Source organism: Chrysochloris asiatica, unplaced genomic scaffold (assembly GCF_000296735.1).
Source record: "Chrysochloris asiatica unplaced genomic scaffold, ChrAsi1.0 scaffold00099, whole genome shotgun sequence".
Taxonomy (NCBI): Eukaryota; Metazoa; Chordata; class Mammalia; order Afrosoricida; family Chrysochloridae; genus Chrysochloris; species Chrysochloris asiatica.
In genome coordinates this window covers 141,706-160,233 of record NW_006408617.1, presented here as the reverse complement: position 1 = coordinate 160,233, position 18,528 = coordinate 141,706, and the positions used below count along the sequence as shown (strand labels likewise).

The following is an 18,528-nucleotide window of genomic DNA, read 5'->3' as shown; positions in this document are numbered from 1 at the left end:
TTTGACTGATGAGATCGAGTTTCTCCATAGTATTCTTCCACAAATGTAGTCAATTTGATTCCTGTGTATTCCATCTGATAAAGTCCATTTGTTTATGTTGTTGAAAAAAGGTATTTGCAAAGAATTTGTCACTGTTGGTGTTAAGTGCTGTGGAGTCAGTTCAGACTCAGAGCAACCCTATATAGGGTTTCCAAGACTAAATCTTTGCCAGTCCAGAAAACTTCATCTTTCTTTCTAGAAGCAGCTGGTAGACTCAAACCATCAACCTTGTGGTTCACAGTCCAGTGCTTATCATGTCTTACAAAGTTCTACCATGCAATATCGAGCATCATTTCCATCACCAGACTTATTAGTTGCATAGAGACTGGTGGACCCTCAGAGACTGTGGTCCTTAGTCACCCTTCAGGTCTGGAACTGAACTCACTCCCAGAATTTATTTTTCAGACAAACAGTAGACCCATCTACAAGAGGTACAATAACACTAGGAAGGTATACACTACTTAGAATAATAAACCATTTGAGATCACAAGGACAGCATTTTCCCAGTAACAAAATCCAGAAGGTAGCAAAGGTTAGGAAAGAAGGCCAGATGAAAATGGAAGACACAGGAAAAGGGAGATAAGTGATGCTACCCTTTGGGGATTGCAATCAATGATATGCAAGTAAATGTGTATTAATTGCTGAATGGAAAAGTGACGTACTCTGCAATGCTTCACCCAATTCATAATAATAAGTTAAAAACAAAACAAAACAAAGCAAAATACATTAGCTGACAAACTGTTTTCTAGTAAATATTATTTCTATGGGGTCTAAGTTTTAATAATCTTCTAAACGAGTGCCTTCAGATAGGAGGATTCCTTGTGGAGTAGGATGCCTCCAGGCACTTAACTGTGGGAAGTAGGTTTGCTGATGCATGGAGCTAGAGCTGAGCACCTTTGGGATGAGTTTATAGTGGTGTAAAGTGCCCTTTGGTCATGTATCAGCAGATCTAAGAGCTTTGGAACATTGCCTGAGCAGAGTAAAGGCCAAGGGGCCCATAGCTGAGAATCCATGGACCATAGCAAGGCCTGTCCGCAGACATGTCTGGAAAAAGGCTATCCTGACCTAAAAGCTGTCTTCAGCATTTCTGATCTTTAATTGTAACCTGCTAACTTCTCTAGTAAACTCCATAATCAACAGCATGCTCTTTGAGTTCTGTGTGGACGTTGTAAGGAATTACTGAACCCAGTAGTGATGCAGTAATGCTGTAGGAGTGACTGATGGTATAAGAATTGGTAAGAAGGTTGGAGGGTAGAGGCATATCTAAATTCCTTACTATAAGATTCAGCCTTAGGCCAATGTTGAGTTTGATTCTCCTCCTCTTTGTGAAACCTGAGGAGGTCATGGCATCATCCATGCCATCCTTATACCATATTTCATCTCTTATTACAATTCTTCCAAGAAATCCTTCAGAATATTGATCCCACTTGTATGAAATTTCCATTGAAAGATGTACTCTTGTCTGCAGCTTATCTGGGCACAAGAGTTTGGTACTCATTTGTTGGGAGCAATTTGAACTGAAGGTCTCAGACCTGGGGGTAGTTTAACCAAAGGCTTGCAACTGAACAGTTGTGGTCCAGAAAATCGGGCTGTTCCCAGGTCAACTAGCCCCACTGAGGAACTTGGAGGGCTGCCTCGGGGGGACAAGGAACTTGTAAGGTATTTTCCTTGTATGACCTTCAGTTTAAGTTTGCAAAAACATCTAGCTGCCCTATCTCTGTTTCCCTAGCAACTACATTCTTTTGATAAAGTCCCACTTACTGCATGCATCAATAACACCAGAGGTTATTCTTTCCGCCACCCCCCCCCCCACACACACACACACACCCCCGCCCCAACACCTTCCCTTAAGCTGTGTATATCATAATCTCGCTGCCTTGGTCTGTGCTGCAGTATCTCCATCAGAGTGCTACGTCCCACCTGGTCCTAACTTTACTTATTTCAATTGTGTCTTGTGTCTTTCTTTTATTTCTAATCTCCCGTTACCCCTACTCAGGTTTAATCTCTCCGTGCGGGTCGCAGAGTATAGCTGATCATCAGACATGGCAGTTGGCCCCAGCACCCACTGAATGGAAAGTTTGCTCAACTTTAATTTTTCAGTCAGCATTGTGTAAGCTGAACTGAAATGTTGAAAGTGTTGGGTGTTAAGTACTGTTTTTGCTGTTAATCATTGATCCTATTCAATTAGGGCATGAACACGATGGACTGTGTCCTCACAAACTGATAAAGCTTTGAGCTTTATCTTCAGCACCATTTCTTCCCATTTAAAAATGAGTTAACAATTTGTAAAGTACTGATTTCTCTGGAACATTGTCCCCATAAATGTTTCATAAAGCATCAATGAGTTCTCCATTTTTCCATCCAAACTTCACCCTAAATTTAATGTTTGTTCTTGCTTTAATTTTAACAGAATTAATGTTGCTTTGATGGGGGCACTTTTCAAATAAAATAAAACTTATTCTTTTTAGTTCCTCAATCTAGATCCTTATGGAGTCTCGGTGTGGCACTGTGGGTTAATGTGCCAGAATGCAAAGCTGTTTGAACTGCAAGGTGGGCGGTTCAAGTTTACCAGCTGCTCCTTGGAAACCCTATCAGAGTCACTATGGGTTGGACTAGACTCCACAGCAATTAACAACAACAATGACAAGTTAGTATGAGCAGTTATTTGGATTTAAAAAAAATTGAAATCTATGCATAGTTTTTCATGATATGCATTTCCATGAATTTATTGAAAGTCCCTTGTATTTAAAATAGAAATCTAATTATCTTAGCTTGCCATAAAAGATTTGCATTAAATTGTAAAATTTTGAGGTTCTACTAAGGCTGCGAACCTTAAGGTCAGCAGTTTGAAACTACCAGCTGCTCCGCGGGAGAAAGATGAGGCTTTCTACTCCCGTAAAGATTTACACCCTCAGAAACCCTGTACAGGGTCGCTATGGGTCGAACCAACTCGACGGCACTTAACAACAACAACAACTACTTTTAAAGCAATCACTAAACATTATTGTATACTTACTATGCATACATCAGGTTGGGAAATGAAGAGAGCTAAAGTTCTTTATTTTAACCTTGCTAAATTAATAAGGTAAATATAAAATATAGGACCGTCAAAGCAAACAATACATAAAATGCATGTCTTATGGTTATTTTTGATGAAACTAATTTTAATAACTATCAGCACAGTACTTTCTTTAAAAATGTTTGGTAATGCTCATAAGTATATTCTGAGTAAATTTCAGTAAAACAATTAAGATAAAAATTTTTAGTGATTTTCACTGATATGCTATTATAAGAATTATATTTCGAGTTTTATGATATCTGTGCAAATATATGTTCCACTAGCTGGTCTATTTACTAAAAATATAAAATATATGTTCCACTAGCTGGTCTATTTACTAAAAATATATCATGTGAGTGTTTGATAAAATTAACTAGAATTCATATAGTCTTATACTGGTAGTTATATAGGAACAAGTAGGTAAATTTGCAGAAGTTTTTAATTATAATGTTTTCAACTGGAAGAAGAAGAAAAGAAACTAGAAAAATTCATATTTTAATATTGAATCTAGATTTAGACTTTCAAATTAAATATTTAGACTTTAAAATTTAGTATTTCATTGAAGAGAAAAACATTATGCTCATAGAAATGTATACACGCATTAAAATAGATTAAGGAGATTTGAGAAATATTTTCATGAGAAAAACAAATATCACAAAGCAGAGAAAAGTCAAAGAAAATTAAACAAAGGTACAAGATTTAACTGTGATAAATGAAATATATATTGCCATTCCATTTCCTGATTGGAAGATAAGAAGTAAATTGAAGCAAGAAAGTCCTTGGTAAAAGAGGTACCAGAATTTTATAAAGAAAAGTGGCTTTTGTTCCTCCCAAAGACTCTAGTATTCACAATAAAATATTAACAAATATCCCCTCCTCCCAGCATATTCTGAACAGCTGGAGCAGCATTAGAGAGTAAGTAAAAGCGTTATGGGTTCGTTACACAGAAGGCAGACTTAATTCTGCCATATGGTTTCATGTAGGTCAACACCACTCTTTTTAAATGTGCTTTCTGTGAATCTCAGTCATATTATTTCATATATATATTGAAAATCCAGCTCTGCTAACCATTAGAAAGATTTTAAACTTAATAATAAACAGAAACTCCAGTTTATGGATAAATAGCTGAAACTGCTAATATTATAATTATTATAAAATTCTACCACTTTTGTAACAATATGTATTCAAAATATTATCTTAGTGGTGACAATTAATTCAAAATGTCAGGAAAAACCCTTAAAGTATTAAGAATCAATATATGACTTATTTTCCAATGCTTCACTTACCGACACAGTTAAATTTTCCCAAATTATGTCAGATGCAGATATATTAGAGTTTCTCCAGTCCTTCAATGTATCATTACTGGGATTATGGGGTTCCACACAGTTACACCTGAAATACAAAATAGCATCTTTTGTGATCTAAGTAGCTTTTTGTTACTGTGCTTCAAACAAACGAGTAATGGGCTCTTCTTTCCCAGTTGGCACTTATCTCCATTTGAATGACTACTAGTTAGGCCAGCCTACACTACTCCTGCTTACTGAAAGTAAAGAGGACTTAAAATACTTACTGATGAAGATCAAAGACCACAATGTAAAGAAGACAAAAAGTCTTCACCACTGGACCAATAAACAACATCCATATAAATGAAGAAAAGATTGAAGTTGTTAAAGATTTCATTTGCTTGGATCAACCATCAACACTCATGGAAGCAGAAGTCAAGAAATTAAATGGCGTATTGCATTAGGTAAATCTGCTGTACAAGACCTCTTTAAAGTGTTCAAGAGCAAAAATGTCAGTTTGAGGACTAAGTTGCGCCTAACCCATGCCATTGTATTTTTCATAACTTCATATGCAAGTGAAAGTTGGACAGTGAATAAGGAAGACCATAGAAGAATTGATGCATTTGAGTTACGGTGTTGGGGTGTTGGAGGAGAATATTAAAAGTACCATGGAGTGCCAAAAAAAAAGCCCAATCTGTGTTGGAAGAGGTAGAGCCAGAATGCTCCTTAGAAGCCAGGGTGGCCAGACTTCATTTCTCATACCTTGTCCATATTGTCAGGATGGACCAGTCCCTGGAGAAGGAAATCGTGTTTGGTAAAGCAGAGGGTCAGCAAAAAAGAGGAAGACTCTCAACAAGGTGGATTGGCAAAATGGCAGCAACAATGGGCTCAGATATAACAACAACTGTGAGGTTGGCGCAAGACCAGGCAGTATTTCTTTCTGTTGTGTATAGTCCCACTATGAGTCAGTACTGACTCGATGACATTTAACAAAAACAACAACAAACTATTCTTGTTTTTGTAGCTGTTAAGAGCCATCAAGTTTTTTATGACTCATCAGGATTCTATATAGGGCTTTCAAGGAGTGTCTGGTGAGTTTGAACAGCTATCCTTGCAGTTCAAACTGACCTTATGGTTGAGTGTTTATCCTATAGATCCACACCAGAACTTCAAACTACTCTTGGACATGCTATTTACAGAAAACAGGATGAATATATTTCTAGGCTCCTATATCACAGTAGAATGAAGTCATTCCCTATAGATTCCAGTCAAAGAAATTATTGAAAAATGTAGGTTAGTACACTAGTCTTTTGTGACCTTTTAAATCTAAATGACATCTAGATCTTATAACTACTATTTCCCCATAAAGTATAAGTGAAAAAATTACAAACACCCAAATGTATTATTATATTTACTTATTTTAATTCATATAGTACAGCCATATCACTTATTTAACTTGAAATAGTTAATTTACAGTCTAAAGATAATTTACAACCTTGCTATATAGACAGAGCCATGGATGGCATGGTGCTTCAGGATAAGCACTGGACTGGTAACCACAATGTTGGCAGTTCAAACCCACCAGCCACTCTCAGAAATCCTACAGAGGGTCACACTGAACTGACTCAATAGCACACAACAACAATATAATTTAAAAATTGAAGTTAGGTTGAAACAAGAATTTTAGGCATCTTGGGATATACTATTGTTTTTCTCATTAAAAATAAAAAATGCTCACTTCTGGGTGGGGGCAGAAGCAGAATGAAGAAAGAGTTCGACGCAGTGGTATTATTTTGTAATAGAAAACAAACTCTCTGATATTATATAACTTTCTAATTAATTGTGGAGAAGATGACATAAACAAAGATAGCCAACAAATTAATGGTCTGAGTAGCTAGCTTCAATTTATGAATGATTTACTTTCTGAAAGTTCATTCATAGACTTTCTACTTGCCATTCAAAAATTATTTTCTGTCAAAAACGTTTTTAAAATGGTGGTTGGCCTCCCAGACTAACCCAAACACACTGCATAACTGAAGCTAAATTAGGCTCCTGTTCTTGTGAGATTAGTCCAACTGTAGAACATAAATGACGTTTCTAATATTATTTTTATAGGGCAATTTCTTTCCATTTGTGCTTGATAAATACCTCTCTCTATTTTCTACATCAAAAACTTAGTCTATTTCTTTTTTCCACCACTCACTCATTTTCCAAAGAATTTAAAAAATATCTATTTTTATAAGAAATCTACTAGGCTTGGACAACATGGACAAGTATGATTATTACTAATGTTTTAGGAAGATAAGAAGATTCACGCTCTGGGATCACTTAGGGCTGGGCCTCTAAAAGGGTAGAAGATTCAAATGTGAAATATAGTAACCAGGGTTTTAAGAGAATGAGATATGAAAGCAGTAGTTCTTACAGGCAGATACAGTGAACTCATCATAGCAGAAGGAGAAGCTCCAACAACAGGAAAACAAAGACATCAGAGATGGAGAGGTAGACATTCATTAATAAAGGTTGTTCAAAGTTATAGGTTCTTAAATCTCAGATTGATTATACATGATCATAGGACACAGAGACAAGCAGCTGTTTTGTACTGCCTCTAAAACTGCCTGTCGGTAAATTATTTGACCATACTAAATCTTGGTTTCCTCATATGTAAAATAGGGATAAAAATATTCACCTAGTAGAACTACTGTAAAGAATGAATTATGTTAATGTGGATTGGATTGGAGGAAGACTCATGAACAACCTGCAATATGCAAATGACACAACCTTGCTTGCTGAAGACACAAAAAGGACTTAAAGCACATATTGATGAAGATCTAAGACTACAGCCTTCAGTATGGATTACATATCAATTTAAAAGAACTCAAAAATCCTCAAAAGTAGACCAATTAGCAACATGACAAAAAATGGAAAAAATATTGAAGCTGTCAAGAATTTCATTTTATTTGGATTCACAATCAAAATCCCTGGAAGCAGTAGTCATAAAATCAAGCAGCACACATTGCATTGGGCAAATATGCTGCACAACATATATTTAAAGTGTTAAAAAGAAAAAGAAGGATAAAACAAACAAACACTTTAAAGACCAAGGCGCACCTGACCCAAGTCATGGAAGAAGGAATTGATGTCCTTGAATAATGTTGACTATACCACACACTGCCAGAAGAATGAACAAATCCCTCTTGGAGTAAGTATAGCTAGAATGCTCCTTAAAAGTGAGAATGGTAAGACTTTACCTCACATAATTTGGACATATTATCAGGAGGGACCAGTCCCTGGCAAAGGACATCATGCTAGGTAAAGTTGAGGGTAAGCAATAAAGAAGACCCTCAATAAGATGGATTCACACAGTGGCTATAACAAAGGGGTCCAACATAGCAACAACTGTGAGAATGTGAAGGATTGGGCAGCATTTTGTTCTGCTGTGCATAGGGTTGCTATGAACCTGGACCAACTTGAGGGAACTTAATAAAAATAAAAACAAATTATGCAAAATGAGCCTTGGTATTGCAATTACTAAGCACTCAGCTACTAACAGAAAGACTGGTGGATTGAACTGAACAACTGCTTTGTGGGAAAAAGATGTGGCAGTCAGCTTTAATAAAAACTGTTTTAGTTCTCTCCATATGCAAAAGAAAGAAGAGTAAGGAGAAATGATAATGCTTGGAACCAGTTAGTCCAATGGACTAACGGAACAGTTGAAATGAACATCAGTCTCCATGGCTCTGAGACCAGAACTAGATGGTGACCAGTTACCACGACCAATTGGTCTGAAAGGAATCACATTTGAAGGTCCCAGATAGAGTGACACATCATGTGGAACAAAACTCAAAATTATTTTTTTTAAAAAAGAAGATGAAAAAGACCGGTATTACTGGTCAGAAAGAGATTGGATGAACTTGACACTATTACCCTCAAACACTTCCTTCTGGTCTGGAAAGGAACTCGCCCTCTAGACCCGACTTTCAGCCAAGCAGTAGAAGGGTATATAAGAGGAACAACAACACCAGTAAGGTTACATCACTATGAAAAATGTTAACAGTCAATTATTCAAAATCAAAAGGGCAACACGTCCTAAGGACAAAGTTGAGAAGGGATTGGAAATAGGAACCACAGGGAGGAAACAGGATAACTGCTAGGAAACAGGATAACTGCTGCTCCATAGAAGCCAAGTGTTTTATTTGTTGGATATAAAATTGATATTCTTGTCTGTGAACCTTCATTCAATTCACAATAAAAAGTTAAAAAAAAAAATTATAGTCTTAGAAACCCCATGGAATAGTTTCAGTCTGTCTTACGTGGTTGCTATGAATCAGAATTGACTTAATGGCAATGGATTTGTTTGGGTTATAGTATGTAAAGAATTATGTATATAATTCAACATATATAAAATATAATTATATCTTATAGAAATCCTGGTATGGCACTGTGGGTTAATCACTGGACTGCAAGGTCAGTTTGAACAGTAATGTTGGTGGTTCAAGCTCACCAGTCATCCCTTGGAAATTCCATACAGGGTTGCTATGAGTTGGAACTGACTCAATAGCACATAACAACAACAAAAAGCATAAGAATTTATTATATACCATGTAAAAAAGAATACTTTATAGAATAAAACATCATTAATATATGAAAGTAAAATTTCATTGAAAGTAATTTAAAAACATTTCAACAATATATCGATAGGGAACTGCTAGAAATTCAAGCCAGATTCAGAAGAGTACATGGAATTAGACATATCATTGTTGATATAAGATAGACTTGACTGAAAGCAGAGAAAACCAGAATATGTTTACTTATGCTTTAATGACTATGCTAATGTTTTCAGCTGTGTGGACCATGACAAACTATGGATAACATTGCAAAGAAGGGGTATTCAAGAGCACTTCTTTGAACTCAAGAGTAACCTGTACAAAGACCCGGAGGCAGTAGTTAGAAAGGAACAAGGGGATGCTGAGTGGCTTAATAGAAGGAAAGGTGTGCATCAGGGTTGTATCTTTCACCATATTTATTCAATCTGTATATTGAGCAAATAATCAAAGAAGTGGATTATATAAAGAATAGCACGGCATCAGAATTAGAAGAAGAGTCATTGACAATCTGTCATCTACAGATAGAACAGATACATAACCTTGTTTGCTGGAAGTGAAGAGGACTTAAAATACTTATGGATAAATATCAAAGACCATAACCTTCATTATGTATTACACTTCAATGCAAAGAAAAAAATCCTCACAACTGGATCAATAAATAAAATCATGATAAATCAAGAAAAGTCTGAAGCTGTCAAGATTTCACTTTACTTGCATCCACAATCAATGGTCACAGAGGCAGCAGTCAAGAAATCAAACAATGTATTGCATTAGACAAAACCGCTACAAAGACCTCTTTAAAGTGTTAAAGAGCAAAGATATCAGTTGGAGGACTAAGGTGCCTAACCCAAGCCATTTTTCAGTGGCCTCATATGCATGTGAAAATTGGGCAATGAATAAGGAAGACCTAGAGGAACTGATGCATTTGAATTATGGTGTTCCACTACAGTATTAAAAGTACCATAGATTGCCAGAAGAACAAACAAATCTGTATTGGATGAAGTGCAGCCAAAATGCTCCTTGGAAGCCAGGATGGCCAGACTTTCTCTCACACTTCAGTCATGCTATCAGACTCCAGGGATCAGTCCCTGGAGAAGCACATCATGCTTGATAAAGTGGAGTCCAATAAAGAAGACGAAGACACCAATGAGATGTTTTGAAACCGTGGCAGCAACAATGGGCTGAAACATAACAATTGTGAGGATGACACAAGACCAGGGAGTGTTTCATTCTGTTGTGCATGGGGCTTCTATGAGTCAGAACCAACTAGACAGCACCTAACAACAACAAATACTTTATACTATAATTTCACAAAGTTATTATTATTTTTTTATGTATCCTTACTTAGGAAGAAAATGGATAAGTAGAAAGCAAGAGATGGGATAAAGGAAAGAATGATTCCAACCTAGGAAAGTAATGAAAGAACTCTCAGAAAGACAATTTTATTTGTTGTTATTAGGTGCCATCCGTTGGCTCTGACTCATAGCTACCCACATTGATGGTTGGCAACCAGAGAGGGGTATGATCTCCCCCTTATCTTGCACAACTACCAGGTGACCAGATGTGTACCCCTTTTCACCATCACCCACTCTTCAGTCAGTCGGAACCTCATCCCAAGCCCATCACCCCATCACTGCCAGTACCATGCTGTCTTTCTTTCTCTTCTTTATAAGTTCTTTCTTCCCTCCACCTTTTCTCTTTAATTTATTTTCTCTCTCTCTCTCTTTTTTTTCTTCTTCTTCCTGATCCCCTGGAATAGGTGCCTACTCATCCCACTCTCCCAGCAGTTAGCATTGCCCACGGCCCTTCACCTTGGTTGTGTGCTCTTATGGAGCCAGGGCTACGTTCCTGCCACAGCTCTGTTTGGCAGCTACCACTGTCACCAACCCTGCACAGCCTTATTTTTGTTGTTGTTCTTTTTTTTCCCTTCTTTTTAGTTCTTCCCTAAATTTTTCTCTTTTCTCCTCTCCCCAAACCCCATTTGCCTTCTTTCAATTTTTACTTTGATCCTAAAAAGCAGGTTCCTATCTCTGCAGCACCCACTGCTAACCCTCTGTGGATGGTGGTTCGCTCTCCCACAGAATGAGCTCTACATTCCTGCTGCAGCTGTGTTTAGAAGCTTCTCCGTCCACCAATACTCTGACACTTTTTTCTTTTTCCTTTTTCCTTAGTTAAACCCCCTACTGGTTATTCTCCCTGTCCTAGCCCACCTTCTCCCTTTTTAAAAGACCCTTTTGAGCAGGTGCCCTGCCCACATCACCTCTCATTCAGAGTATCTGCCACTAGCATTCTGCATTTGCTGTTGCACCATTCCAAAGAGCAAGCATGATATTTCCATTGTGTTTATATTTAGCAGCTAGTTCTTGTACTACTATACTGGTATTTTTTCTTTTCATTTTTTCCTTTCTTATCAGACCTTCCCTCTTTCCCCATTTTATTCTTTCTCTTCATCCCCCTTTTTTCTAGCATTCCCCAGCTGTCAAGAGCCAGTGACTCTATTCAGCCATACCCACCACAACTGCAGCCCCCACCTCCTTCTTTCCCCATTTTATTCTTTCTTTTCATCCCCCCTTTTTTCTATCATTCCCCAGCTGTTAGGAGCCAGTGACCCTAACCCACCACAACTGCAGCCCCCACCATCCACTCCAACACCACTGAATTGAAGACAGATGGCAGTCAATACCCACCCATCGTGTCCTCAGCTGCTGTGTATGATCAATGATCAGAAACTCATACTCACACTCTCATCCACTACCAAGTTCACCCAGAGACAGGTGACGAGCACTCCAATGCTTCCAAACTAGCAACCATAGTAGCATGCTCACCCTGTTGCCCAAGTATTTAAAAATAAAACAAAGCAAAAAAATCATATTAAAGCAAAGCAAAAAATGATATTGAAACAAACTAACATATAATTAGCAAATTAATACAACTTCCAATCACACAAAAAAATAGTACAAGATGATTCAAAAATACAAAGCCAGAAAATCTTTCAGAGGAAGAAATGCTATTGGAACTACCTGTTAAGAAACTCAAAAGAATTATAGTGTCAATGTATTGAGGGGCAGATCAAGGAAAACTCAAACACTAGAAGAATTCAGGAAAACCACATAAGAACAAACTGACAAAATAAGTGGAAAATTAGAAATCACATAAAAATAGTAAATAGAGATCCAGAAGGTTAATATTAAAATTTTAAAAATAGATAATGCATTGAAAGGACAAAGGAATATAAATGAATTAATGGAAGACAGAATTAGTAAAACTAAAGACAAATCTTAGTACTAATCTGTTAGAGGAATACTCAGAAAAAAATAACAACAACAAAGGAACAATTATGTGGGGCGCCACCAACAAGAATAATTTATGTGTGATTAGAATTCCAGAACAGGAACAGACAAAAATTAAAAAGGACTGAGAAAAGTTTCAAAGATTTATTGGAAGAAAACATCATAATATCATGAAAGATGACAAGATATGTTTTCAAGTAGCTGAACAAATGCCAAACAGATTGTTTGTTGTTGTTAGGTGCCATCACTTTGACTCATAGCAACTCTGCATAGGGTTTCCAAGTAGCAACCGGTGAGTTTGAACCATCCGACCTTGCAGTTAAAACTGACCTTGCAGTCCAGTACATGATCCTGCAGTGCCACATCAGGACTCTAAACAAAATGTTGTTGTTGTTAAGTGCTGTTGAGTCGGTTTTCTAGGAGCAGCTGGAGAGCTTGAAACACTGATCTTGCAGATCAAAGTGACTTTGTAGTCCAGCGCAATAACCCACAGTGCCACACCAGGACTTTCCGAACAGTATAGAACTCCCAAAAATGAAAATCATCAATATATATAATCAACTTTTTCAAAAACAAAGACAAAGAAAGAATGCTTGAGTGGCTTGAGATAAATAAAGAGTTACCTACAAAGGATTTTGTAGCATAAATCATAGTAAATCTGTCATTCACTGAAAATGATGTTACTAAAGTATCCTGCTATTATTGTGGAATTGTCTAATCCTCTTTTAAATTCTGTTAAAATTTAGAGTGATTAGATATTTATTCTAGTCATGTCCTTCAGTGATATTGACTTATCTGATTTCTCAGCATAAATCAAGCATGCAAGAAAGCAATAGGATGACAGATATAAAACCCTGAAAAGAAAAAAATGTCAGCAAGAGTTATATATTAATTAAAATTGTCCCTCAAATATGGTGACAAAATTAGGACATTCCAAGATAAAAAAAAAAAATTAAGGTAATTTGCAAAAACCAATTCAATATAAAATCAAGCAGAGCAGATAATAAGCATAGAGAATAAAACACGTGACTACGTCACCCAGCGATAACCTTGATACAAGAATTATCAAAAATAAAATAACCTACAACACTGAAAGTAGTGAACCAAAGGCATCAATCTGTCAATGATGACAAATACAAAGCAAAACCAAGGAATAAACAGAACTTCCAAAAGGAGAGGGAGTCAAGACAACATCAAGATAGAACAGACTGGGAATACAATAATAAATAAGTTAACCTCAAAGAAAATTAATAAATGTTCTCACCAAAAGAAAAAAAGAATAAAGTCTTAGTAAACACTATAACAGTCATGAAAGAAGTGATAAGAAAATCTGTAAAGAAAAATAACTCAGCACAGAAGAATATATTGATCAAAGATATCATTAGCATCACATGCACACCAAACACAAACAGAGAGAGAAAGAGCAAATGACAACAGCAATTCATATCTATCAGTAATTGCATTGGATGTAAATGGATTAAATACACCAGTAAAGTGACAGAAAGTAGCAGAATGTATAAGAAAACATGACCCATCAGTATGCTATCTATAAGAGACATACCTTACACACAAAGACAAAAATAAACTAAAATTCAAAGCATGGAAAAGCATATATTAAGCAAAAATTAACCATAAAAGGGCAGGAATGGCAATATTATTTTCTGAAGAAATACACTTAAAGCAAAAATCAGTAAAAATGATAATAAAGGTCATTATATAATGGTTAATAGGTCAATATCACTAAAGGACATGACTAGAGTAAATATCTAATCACTCTAAATTTTAACAGAATTTAAAAGAGGATTAGACAATCCCACAATAATAGCAGGAGACTTTAATAACATCATTTTCAGTGAATGACAGATTTACTAGAAACACACAACCAACCAACTATACCTCAGAGGCATATATAGAACATTCCACCCAACAACAGTACAATGAGTTTTCTTTTTTTTTAAATTGTGCTTCACTTTATTATACTTCACAGATAATTGCATTTTTTTTTTCTTTAAGTTTTTATTGTGGATTGAGTGAAAGTTTACAGGGCAGATCATCAGTTTTGCATTCAACAAATAATACAACTAGTTTCATCACAATGATTACAATCCCTTCCAGTACCATCAGTTAACAGTATTTCTCTCTATTCACTTTAGCTCTTTTTTTAAAAAAAAAAACAAAAAACACTCAGGCATATATAATAATTTACACCAAGAAAGGGCACATTCTGCAAGTCTGCCTCAAGGCCACCAGCTCTTAGTCCCTTTCTTTCCTAGAGTCCTCAGCCGCACCCCTTCTCTGTTACCTCCATCTCTGGCGTCACTGCTTCTCTGGATAAGGTCCTGCATTCCACTTATGCTCTTCTCCCTTGATGGTCCCAGGGTCCTCTGTTTCTGGACTATAAGATTAACTGCTCTCCCATTTTTGTTACAAAACATCTACCTTTACAACTGTGACAGTTGCAATTAGTCATGACAATTACTCACTACTGAATCATAAGAATCTTATCCCCATCTCTTTTAACCAGACCCATCTAGACAAGATGAAAACTATTCAGTGGGGACTCTTTCTTCCCCCACACACTCTTAAACTTAGCTCCCTCTTGAAATCTTGTAAGCCAGTAACTTCGTGCCTTTTTGCCCCCCAATTTTAGGTAGCTAATGTCTAAGTTGCCTGTGTCTTTCTACCCTGTGTACAGAGAGGGTATAGCATTGATACTTGATGTGAAGACTCCTTCCCTCTCTATTGGTATTTAGAGTTACTACCTCCATGAGTCTTTAGTAGCAATGTAGTTATAAATCGGGCTGCTAAACCGTTATAAAACGGTTAGCAGTTCGAAACTACCAGCTGTTCCACGGGAGAAAGATGAAGCTTTCTGCTTCTGTAAAGATTTACAGCCTCGGAAACCATATACAGGGTTGCTATGAGTTGGAATCAACTCCACAGCACATAACAACAACAACAACCTCCATAAGTATAGATCAGGTTTATCAAATTGTAGCAATTTACCCTTGTTTCCTTTATCAATTTTTTTTTTTTAATTTTCTCTTCCTCTAGTTGAGTTTTGATTATCAAGCCATATAATTAATAATAACCATCAAGGTTACGTCAAATAGGTACTTTCTGCAAGTATGAGTGTTCTTGTGCATCTCCCCTCACTTCATATCAGCTGGATGCTTCACTGTCAGTTATAGCCCTCTCTGGCTATGTCTTTGTCCATGGGCTCAGGCATCCACAAGTCTCACCACACTTTGGACCAACCAGCCTTTCCTTTTCTCTCTCTCACCTCCAGATCAGTGGGAGTCAATGGACTGTGGTGAATTCAGCCCATTTCTTCATTGCTGCCTTTCCCCCTCTTCTACTCACCAGTAAACCAATGTGGTTGCCAGCAAGCTTACATGCCTGCTCATGTGTTCCCTTTGAGTTTCAGTCTTAGAGGGTGTTTGTCCTGAAGGAACCTGAATGCTTCCTTTGATGGTTTCCCAATGAACAGCTTACTTTTTCTTGTAGTAGCCAGTCATACTGACATTTTTGTTTTAGGTTTTTCCTGATGATCTTTCTTTAAAGATGCATCTTCTGTTGCTCTAGCTGTTCCAGGCTGGTATGCTTGTCCTTTTTAGTGGGAATGTCCCACCTCACAAGGTTCTGAATGGGACTCAGAATTCCACCTAAAGTCCTATACTCTGCAAAGGCTGAGCAAGAGGCCTATTTCAATGGGCAAGTTCTAGAACCCCTTTTAGGTATTCCAATCAGTTATAGGCTGAAGATGGGCTTACAAGTTTTCTGTAATCATGTTTCCCAATAGTCCTTTCTATCCCACTCAAGTGTCTATGTTACAATAGTAGGCAAGGGAAACCAATTTTCATAAGACAGTCAAGCATTTTAGTATTATTTCTCCTCTTCAAACTATCCCTAGATCCCTGTATCACAGAATCCTGTTACTCCAAAGTTGAGCATGCATCACTATTTACCTCTGTCCCACTTAGGCCATGCAAACCTGTCTCAGTGTTCCCCTATCTATCTTGTTCTTCCACCTCCTTTTCCTTCTTGTATTGCCCTCCCCAACACCCAAACTATGCTCTTAGCCTGTGCTCTACTGTCACCTCCCTCCACCTCCCCTTAAACACCCCACCCTAACCCTACCATTGTGATTACCTTACATTCCATTAACTTTTCCCTCCATTTAAAACAGTTTATTTTACCCTGAATCTACCTGACCTTCTCACCACCTGGATCTCTGTTCCTCTGTGTTTACTTTCTTTCACATTGTAATTGTTTGATCATAGACTGACCTCCCAGATCCTCTGAAATTGTTCTTACAGTTTTATTCTGTTGTTGACTCTTCCATTTGTTGAATGAGTTCTGAGTGATGCTGCCACATACATCAATCTCTGTTTGTTGTCTGTTCTTGTTGGTTCTCAGTCCACAGAACTTCCTTTTGGGTGTTTTTCATTGCAAGGGTGTCTTTGGGAAAATCCCTTACCTTCTGTTTATCCTGGAATGTTTTGATCACACCATCATATTTGATCAACAGCTTTACTCGGTAGAGGATTCTTGATTGGCAGTTTTTTTTTTCTTTCTTTCAGGGTTTTATATATGTCTCCCCATTGCCTTCTTGCCTGCATGGTTTCTATTGAGAAATCTGAGTGTAATCTGATTTGCTTGCCTTTGTATGTTACACTTCTCTTTTCTCTAGCTGCTTTCAGGATTCTGGCCTTATCTTTGATTTTGGAGAGCATGATTATTATATGTCTTGGTGATTTTCTTTTAGGGTCTGTCCTTCCTGGGGTTAATTGAATGCTTATGTTTTCATTTTTCAGGATGTTACAGAAATTTTCTTCCAGAAGCTCTTCAACTATTTCCTCTGTGGACTTGTGTGATTCTTCCTGTTCCAGAATGCTGATAATTCTTAAGTTATTCCTCTTCATGTTGACCAAAGTGATTCTTAGACCTTCTTCAGATTTTTTAAATCCATTTTTCTGCTTGTTCTTCTATCTTAGTAGTATTGAGAGATTTATCTTCTAGCTCACTAGCTGTGGCTTCCATCTCTTCAATTCTACTCCTTTGCCCTTTCAGTGTATTATGTATTTCTGATATTCTATTATTAATCATTCAGACCTCTTTCTGTAGGTTTTGAATTGTTTTCAATGCTGTACCTATCTTATTTGATTGTTCCTGTAGCGCTTTCCTGACTTCTTCCTTGTTTTTCTCAACTCCATTGTAAACTGTTTTGATACATTTTATAATCATCTTTCTGAATTCCTTCTCAGGCATTTCCAAAGCCTGCCCTCCTTCCAGTATGGAGTGTAGCTCTACCTCTAGCTCATTTGTCTCAGTCACTTTATCTAATTTCGTGTGCTGATATGGTCTTATGTTTCTGTTTTTTGGGCACATTCATTAATTAGCTGTGGCCTTAATACTTAGATGGGTGTGTGTTTTGGTGTTTTTTATACTTTCTGATTGCCTCCAGGTAGATGAGATCAGGTATTGGCCTTCCCTTTTCACTCTTCTTTCTGAGAAATTTCAAGATGCCACTGTTTGTCATTATGACGAAACTCAGGATTTAAAAATTCAGGCTTTTTAGTCTGCCTGTGCTGCTATACAACCCCCATTCAGACCATTTTCCTAGTGATAAACAGTTCAGGGCTGGCTGTGGATGTTTTGCACTGCCATTTGGTTTTAAGTGGAAACAGTATCTTTAAATTTTGCGGAGATCTGTGCACCTGCATAATAGATCCCTCTAGGTGTGGGGGTGGAGTGTCCACTTGCTCAGACACCCCCTCTAGTCACCTGAATGGAGGTGTGCAGACAGCAAAAGACCAATGAACAGATACCAAAACAAAGAATGTCCACACCTTTATCTCCGCACTTCTGTCAGGCATCGTGGCTGCTCTGATCCTTCCCCGGCTTGGTCACACCCAAGATGGCTGTTCAGGGAACAGGTGAGCACCTTGGATTAGAAAGTACTGGGCTGGCTATAAGCCTTTCAACTTTCTAAATATTCCTTTATATGTGGTTCAGAGTTCTGGGACAATTCCCTGATCCTGCTTGCTCTGGTATTCTGTGTTGTTGCTGATGGAGCTCCTCACTGCACTTTTACCCTATCTGCCATCTTGTGTTTTTTTTACAACGTGCATTCTTTTCCAGTACATACAAAATGCATTACATAATGGATCATATGTTAGGCTACAAAGCAAGCCTCAGAAATAGAAAAAAATATTGAGATACTATAATGCATTTCCTTAGATCACAATGAC

General features: G+C 37.2%; 1 protein-coding gene across 1 annotated transcript in view; it reads right to left on the bottom strand.

Moving 5' to 3' along the window:
• The window catches only part of SLC4A10 (solute carrier family 4, sodium bicarbonate transporter, member 10), a gene marked incomplete at its 5' end in the record, with an annotated part of 223,129 nt that overhangs the window by 65,833 nt on the left and 138,768 nt on the right, over positions 1-18,528 (bottom strand). Inside the window, one exon of the mRNA XM_006867029.1 lies at positions 4,384-4,489. Coding sequence (XP_006867091.1) covers positions 4,384-4,489 — 106 coding nt within the window. The remainder of the gene's footprint in view (positions 1-4,383; positions 4,490-18,528) is intronic.